At 50.8% G+C, this 7,996-nt stretch overlaps 1 protein-coding gene across 1 annotated transcript; it reads right to left on the bottom strand.

Moving 5' to 3' along the window:
• Positions 1 to 1,599: 1,599 nt before the first annotated feature.
• Cdsn (corneodesmosin) lies at positions 1,600 to 5,454 on the bottom strand. Its single transcript, XM_070023395.1, has 2 exons — positions 5,370 to 5,454; positions 1,600 to 3,104 (listed from the first exon to the last, which is right to left on the bottom strand). Exons 1-2 carry the CDS (start codon positions 5,452 to 5,454, stop codon positions 1,600 to 1,602), a joined length of 1,590 nt encoding a protein of 529 aa, XP_069879496.1.
• Positions 5,455 to 7,996: the final 2,542 nt, after the last annotated feature.

Genomic DNA, 7,996 nt, shown 5'->3' with positions numbered 1-7,996 from the left:
TTGTTAAGTAGGCCAGTGAGTCACCATGCTTGGTGTACTCTACTGGTTCTCATCCTGTCTTAATTTCTCCACCTCCAGCTTTCAGAGCAACGCAGCGACTCAGTCACCAGGAATTTTGCTTGGATTGTAGTGTCCCAGCCTTTCCAAGGTCCAAGGTGTTCCAGAAAGAAACTCAGGAAGTTGATACTGGGGACTCAGAGAGGATGACGTCTGGAAGGTGAGACACGATGATGGCAGAGGAGAAGAAGCCTGGGTGGGGAGGAAAATAGCGAGGACTTTGTGCTAAGGGTAGGGAAGACTCTAGTGTGAATGGGAGATAACAGAGAGAATAGATTCTTGGAGCAATGAGAGGAAAGAAGGATGTGGAAGACCTGCTTCTGCTTTCAGTGAAGCAAATACTGATTGCTTTACTTCTTTGTGGAAGGAGGTATATGGTATATATATTTTTAAAAATACTGTAGCTGGGCACCGATGGCTCACACCTGTCATCCCAGCTACTCGGGAGGCTGAGATCTGAGGATCACAGTTCAAAGCCAGCCCAGGCAGGAAAGTCTGTGAGACTCTTATCTCCAATAAACCACTGGAAAACCAGAAGTGGCGCTGTGGCTCAAGTGGTAGAGCGTTCACCTTGCTGAAGAGTGCAAGGACAGCGCCCAGACCCAGAGTTCAATCCCCATGACCACCACCACCACCACCACCACCAATATATATATATATATATATATATATATATATATATATATATATATATAATCTCCTGGGTGAAAATGGGAGACATGGGGAACTCTAGAGGCATAAGAAGAGTACTACCTAGAGCCTAAAGAAGACCCAGGACTCTAAGAAATCAAAAACTCTGCATTGAGTTCACACAGTTTATTGAGCTTATGTCCAGAATCCAGAGAGAGCTGGGAGTCTGTTCCAGTTTCTGAAGATGCTCTGGTATCTCTCCACAGGGCAAGATCTGAGCACTGAAGGAATTGGTTGTCAGGACACAGGACTGAGAGGGAGAGCTTGAGAGGCAAGGCTGGAAATAGGAATCTCAGACGTCGAGCTGAGCATCCTCTTAGAGGGCAGATGTGGAGCAAGATCCCAATGGCGTAGCAAGTCAACTGAACAATTGGCAATGGAAGGCCAGCAAATAGTAGTTATTGGTTTTAGGGAATCATTTGGACTTTGCTTTATTTAGCAAAGCAGGAGGGGAAGAGATGACTTGTCCAGATATCAAAAATCTAGGATTATTTCAGAAGTTTCCCAGTGAAGGATTTGAATGGATGAGTTTAGCCAATGGCCAATCTCAAAAAAACAAAAATTTAAAAAAGGGAGAGTTTGGGGGGGGGGCGGTGATCTGAAAGACCACTGCTGTTCAATGGGATCTAAGCTGTGGGAGAGGATGAAGAAAGGGATTGGAGTCCACCATTTAGGAAACAGAAGAAACAAGAGTCTGCAACACTGGCATAATGGAGCTAGCAGAGCAGCTCTCTTGGGATGGAGGAGGGAAAGTGAGTTAACTCAATGCCTGGGAGCTTGGATATCTCCGAGCTGGAAGATGGTATGCATTGTGTGTATGTGTGCCCACGTATGCACGTATGAAAAACTGATTTAGGGATTGCCAACTGATTGTTCCTGGGGCAGGAAAACTTCCGGGTCAGCCAGCTGGGGCCCCAAAGGCTTCACTTGGGCCAGAATGTCCCGGATGGAGCGGCAGGGGACCCTTCCAGAGCTGCTGGGGCCACAGGGCCTGGCTCCAGCAGAAAGATCCGGCTGAGGAGAGCCATCGGGACCTCCACTCAAGGTTGAGGAGGAAACCGAAATGCAAGGGTGACCAGAAGAGCTGGACTTGCTGCCACAGGGTTGAAGGATGATTTTGCCACCTGACAGGGAGTTGGAGCTGCCCTGGATGGGGCCAGTGCCTGGTGGGGAGCAAGGTCCCTGCGAAACCCCACTGCAGGGGTGGTAGGACGAACCGGAACTGCCAGAACTGCTAGAACTGATGTGCACTATGGAACTGGATGGGGAGCAGGGCCCCTTCGAACTCGTGGAGCCAATTCTACAGGGCTGAACACCACCAGTGCCCACAGGCTGGAACACAATGGCCGGGGAAGGGCCTGATTGGTAGACGTTAGAACTCGAAGAGCTATGGCTGGGGATGATGGGATTGCTGGAGAAGTATTTGCCCTCAGAGACAGGAGCCCCAGCTGCAAAAGCAGGGACACCTGGAGAGCCCTTGACAGGGTTATCTTTGGTGAAGTAGCCCACTGGGTAGATTTTGCCTCCACTGTAGGTCATACCTGGGACGAGGTAACTGTTAGCAGAGCCTCCTACGACCTCATAGCCACCATAGGACTGCTGGACAGAGGAGATGGGAGGGCAGGGCTTCCCTGCCAGGCCTCCATTGCTACAGGGCATGTTCTGAACCACTCCAGGCCCACCCGAGCCGTGCTGCTCTACCACTACTATCACAGGCTTCTGCCCCCCTGACACAGTGTGGGAGCTGGAGACGTAAGAGCCAGAGTGGGACACGACAGGGCCCCCGCTGCAGGGAGAGTCGGGGACATTGGAGCTACAAGGCCGCAGGTTGGAGCTGCTGCTGCTTTGGGAACTACTACTAGACATGCTGGAGCTTTGGGAAGAGGAAGAGCCTCCTCCATACTGGAAAGAGCCTGATGGCGGCGAGCGGGAGGAATCGTCGATGGGTAGAGCGGAGCCATCGCCTCGTCCTCTGCTGACTCCAGACTGGGAGAAGCTGGAAGAGCTTTGGAGGCTGGAGCCAGATCCAGAGGACCAACTGATCTGGCTATAGCCTGTTCCCGGCTTAAATACTGAAGATCCTGAAGAACTACCATGGATGACACTGGAGCCACCGGAGCCACCGCTGGAGATACTAGAGCCGCCAGAGCCACCACTGGAGATACTAGAGCCACTGGAGCCACTGCTGATGCCACTGCTGGAGCCACTGGAACTGGAACTGAAGCTACTGGAGCTGCCATGGTTACTGAAACTCTTCGAGCCACCCTTTCCAAGGAGACAAGGGTCATTGGGAGAGGTGATCCGGGTGGGGTCCTTGCAGGGATCTGAGAAGGGCCCAATGCTCTTAGCCAAGGTCCCTAGGGAGGAAAGAGGTGGTCAATACCAGAGAAGGGTGTGGCTTCCTTGCAACTCAAGGCCAGTCATCTGCTACTCTGGTTCTCCTGAGGGAAGCCTGGGAGAATTTGGAGGTAGAAAAAGGAAGGTGAATTGACTGTTGTCTCCAAGAGATATTAGGATGGCAGAATAAAGGCAGTTGCATTGTTCCAGGAGTGGGGAATTGATGGGGAGGAGATCAAACAGTGACACACATCCCCCCAAAGTGGGAGGTATTAAAGGAGCAAGGTACAGGTAATAGAAAATGGGGACAAGTAGGTCCAGCAACAAACAGGCTTCCAAGAAAACAGAGTGGAGAGGCTGAAACTGAGATTTGGAGAAATCTCAAAGAGAAAAAAAAAATCCTGGGTCAGACTATGAGATCAAATAATAGATTATTAAAAAAAAAAAAAAAAAAAAGACCGAGGGCTGGGAAGGTGGCTCAGTGGTAGAGCGCTAGCCTTGAGGTGAAGAGCTGAAGGACAGCGCCCAGGCCCAGAATGTGGAGATGAAAGGGGGAGGAGGAGGAGGAGGAGGAGGAGGAGGGGGGGGGGAGGAGGAGATATTTGGACAAAAGACCCTTGTGCCAGGTGCCATTATAGGCTCATGCCTATAATCCAGCTACTCAGGAGGCTGAGATTTGAGGATCATGGTTTGAAGCCAAACAAGGCAGGAAAGTTCATGAGACTTTTTGTCTCCAATAAGCTATGAAAAAAAGCCAGAAGTGGAGCTGTAACAGAAATGGTAGAGCTCCAGCTTTGAGCAAAAGAAGCTCAGGGACAGTGCCACACACACACACACACACACACACACACACACACACACACAAGGGGGGGAAATCCTTGTGTCAGAGGTAGCTGAAGGATAACATCCAGTTACCTGCTCCCTCACAAGGGTCCACGCTGGTAACATGTGGAAATCCTGTTTCCTGTCTCAGTGGTGGCTATGCCAGTAAAGCTGGGTGGGGGCCAGGATGTGGGGGCACTTATCTGTTGCTTCAGAACCTGCTGGTACCAGTGTGACAGGACACCCCACCCTGAGCCACCCCTGCTCTTGCTGGTCCAGCTCAGGAATGGAGCGTGAAACCTTCCCCTGAGGCACGTGACCATTATCTGCTTCCCTCTGTCCCCACCTAGCCATCACACGTGTGGGTCTGTCACCGTCTCTCCACCCTGCATCCGACCCCTGCTGCCTTTTCCTCCCTTAGTCTGGACCCTCTTCTTTCCATAACTGACCCCCTCTTCTGAGTCCCAGGTTCTTCTTCCCCAAGCCTGCCACTGGCTCTTTGACCCAAATGTCCCCTGCCCACTCCCAGCAAGTTTCTAAGTTTCTCTGAGCTTTAATTTCTATGTTCAGAGCGGCTCGATCTGTCCTGCCTTCCTCACAGCAGGCCGACAAAGACTGAGATCATCAACCTATTAAGAAGCTTCCAAAAACATAGAGCATTAGGCACTGTGATGCATTATTCACATTCATCCTTGAGCCTTTGCACCAACAACCAGGCCTCTGCACACTGCTCCTGCCTGAGCCCCAGCACCCGCGCTTCTCTGCAGGTGGTCAACAGAGCCAAGGAGTCTAGGTTTTGAATCCTGGCTGTCCTGCTTCCTGCCAGTTTGCCTCTGGACCTCAGTGTCCTCATCTGTACAATGGGAATAACAAATCTTCTTTCATACAACTCTTGCAATGATCAAAACTGCTAATGTAGTTAAAGTGTTGCGAACCCTGTCTATAGTAATTATAACCCTGTCAGTAGCAATTATGATTACTATAAAATATCCATCCTCAGTCTCAGGCTCCTGAGTAGCTAGGATTATAGGTGGAAGCCACTGGTGTACAGCATCCTCTAGCAATTGTTTGTTGTAGAGAATCCTCTAGAACCTCCAAAGCACAGGTCATGTATATTATTTAATTTGAGACCCACAAAGAGACTAGAGCTAGGGGTAGATGTTATTAGCCCCCTTTTATTAGGCTCAGGAAGTTTAAGTAGGGCCTGAAAATGTAGCTCAGGGGTGGAGCTTTTTTTTTTTTTTTTTAATTAAAGCTTAAATCATTTGCCTGAAGTGATCAGGCAGTAAAGGGAAGTCCCTCCCACCCCAACTCAAAGACCAAGTTCTAGAGCCTCTGCTCTTCCCTTTTGTTGAGTCCTCCCCTGAACTGTCTCCCAGGCACTGGATCGCTCCAGTGTCCCCTGCCCTGGGGTCTGCCTCTCCCCTCCACACCCTCCCACCTCAGGGCCCCCAGCCTCCTACCTGGCAGGAGGAGACCGGCCAGCAGCAATGCCATCATCCCGTGCCCTCCCACACGCCCCATCCAGCGTGCCCGAGAGGAACCCATCGTGGACGGTGTGGTCTCCTGACTGACAGCAGCTCGTGGACACCAGAGCCTTTATGCCAGGGCTGGACATTCCCTGGGCAGGAGTCACTGAGGGGAGGGAGGAGGGGCAGAGGGGGTGGGTGCCTGGGGGAAGTTGGTGTGGCAGGAGGAGCTGAAGCAATCGGCTGTTGTATCTGCCTACTCAGCACCAGAAATGGCTGGAGTTGGGGGGGGATCCACGGCCACAGGGCCCTAGATTCTGCCTTGGCTGACCTCCCCTGACTTCTCATTGCCTAACCTGGAACCAGGTCCTCTGCCCCAGGGCCACGCCCTCAGGGGCGGCCACTCTCACTCCAGAACCCAGATGCCTGGCTTCTCTCCTTCCTGCTCCTCTGAGAACTGGTCTACCCCCATCCTCTTACCCTCCCTCAATGAGAAGACAAGATGTGGACATTTCACCTTTCCTTCCCACACTCAGGGCCCTGCACCTGCTTCTGGCCTCTCTGCTCCCCACCCCGCCCCACCAGAGTTCCCAATGAGATCCAGATCTGTCCATACCCTTAACATCCCAATCCCTTATCCTCTATTTTCCTTCTTCATCTATAAAGATCTGCCCCCCCCACCCTCTATCCCCTTTGCCCCTGCCCAAGCAACAGCTTATTTCATGCCTAGTGCCAGGCCCATCCATGAACAAACCTTTTCCCACTCAGAAATTAGGCATCCATATTCTGCAATCTAGCTCCCTCATGATTCCTTTCTGGGGTGCTCCAGGGATAGCATGAGGAGCATGGGGTGTCAAAACTTAGCCTGAGGACAGGCCTGGGCTGGGGGGGACCCCTGTCATAGCTGGGTTTGAGTTACTCACAGGCCACTCACCACAAACCCTCCTTTGTGCTCATGACCCAGGCTTAGAAGGGTGAGCAAGAGGCTAATGAGGTTAATTGGAAAGGTGGTGGCCCAGCAGCCATTAGCTGGCTCCCTGGCCTGGATGGGCCAACAGGAAGCAGCCGTTTCTCATGCTTGGTAGAATATAAGAGGCCACAAAGACCGCTGAGTCCCTAGAGGATAGGATAGATAGCCAGAACTCTGAGATCTGCCAAGAGGGTGGTGGTGCTTCCTCTATTAGGAGTCCCTCCTCCTTCCCTGGCTGGCGCCACCCCGGCTGATTGCTCACTGGTATTGGGGAGAGTATCAGTATCGGAGGGAGAGGCCCCAGGAATCTCTCCTCAGACAGCTATCTGCCCAGAGGAGGCTTTCTTATCCTCACCCAAACTCTTTTCCAGAACTTCCCATTCCTCCTGAAGGTATTTCTATCCCTGGAGCCCTTGGGTTGGTCTCTGTGCCTTCGCAACTGCTCTGAACTCGTCTGATACTGCTGCCACCAGCCACACATGTCTACAAGCTCTTAAGAGGGGCAATAAAGCTAGGTGCTGATGGTTCATGCCTGTAATCCTAGCTATTCAGGGAGACTGAGATCTGAGGATCAAGGTTCAAGCCAAACTGGGCAGGAAAGATCATGAGAGTCTTTTCTCCAATTAACCATCAAAAAGTCACAAGTGGAACCAGGTGCTGATGGCTCACACCTATATTCTTAGCTACTCAAGAAACTGAGATCTAAGGATCGTGGTTCAAAGCCCTGGCAAGAAACTCCATGAGACTCACCTCCAATTGACCACCAAAAAAAAAAAAGTGGTGCTGTGGCTCAATGTGGTAGAGTAAAAGTCTTGAGCAGAAAAGCTCAGGGACAGCACCTAGGCCCTGAGTTCAAGCCCATGATTGAAAAAAAACAAAAGCTACTATAATACACAGAGGAACTAATTTTTTTATTTTTTATTTATTTTTATTTTTTTATTTTTTTTGGGGTCCGGTCTTGGGGCCTGAACTCTGGGCCTGGGCACTGTCCCTCAGCTTTTCAGCTCAAGGCTAGCGCTCTACCACTTGAGCCACAGCGCCACTTCCGGCTTTTTTTTTTTTCTTATGTGGTGCTGAGGAATCGAACCCAGGGCCTCATACATGCAAGGCAAGCGCTGTACCACTGAGCCACCTTCCAGCCCCAACTAATTTTTTTTAATTTGGTGTACCTTTAAGTGTTAATAGTCAAATGCAACAACTGGCTACCACCTAGTCTAGTCTTTAACTTCCTGCTGTTACCTAGAAAGGGAGCAAGAGACAGAGGGCTCCTGGGAGCTGTGCAGAGGGCAGGTGACGCATCAGCAGCCTTTGAAGAGGGCGGGTGCCATGGAGAAAATAAACAAAAACCTTGCCTTGAGATTCAGGTGTCCTGGGTTAAGTCTCAGCTAATCCTCTGGTTTCAGGCACTGGGTCCAACCTTTCTAAACTGCATTTTCCTCATCTGAAAAGTGGGGGTATTTTGAACAATGCCTACCTTGGAAAGTTATGATAAATACCAAACAGAAATTTATCAGAAAGAATACATGGATGAGGGTATAGTCTCCCCATTTGGCAAGTAGAGCCCCACAGCTGCTCCTGTCTAAATCCTGACTTTGAGATAAAACAGGATGGTGTACCATAGCCCACCCTGGGCAAGTCTGTTCTGCCTCAG

Source organism: Dipodomys merriami, unplaced genomic scaffold (genome assembly GCF_024711535.1).
Source record: "Dipodomys merriami isolate MVZ:Mamm:240054 unplaced genomic scaffold, mDipMer1.0.p SCAF_16, whole genome shotgun sequence".
Taxonomy (NCBI): domain Eukaryota; kingdom Metazoa; phylum Chordata; class Mammalia; order Rodentia; family Heteromyidae; genus Dipodomys; species Dipodomys merriami.
The sequence above is the reverse complement of the archived record's forward strand: the minus strand, read 5'-3'. Positions and strand labels throughout refer to the sequence as shown.

What these genes read in the sequence shown, in the direction of transcription:
- Cdsn (XM_070023395.1), bottom strand. Translation starts at nt 5,454, where the DNA reads ATGGGTTCCTCTCGGGCACGCTGGATGGGGCGTGTGGGAGGGCACGGG. An exon ending in GGCCGGTCTCCTCCTGCCAG is followed by an intron (nt 3,105 to 5,369) that starts GTAGGAGGCTGG and finishes TTTCCTCCCTAG; the next exon opens with GGACCTTGGCTAAGAGCATT.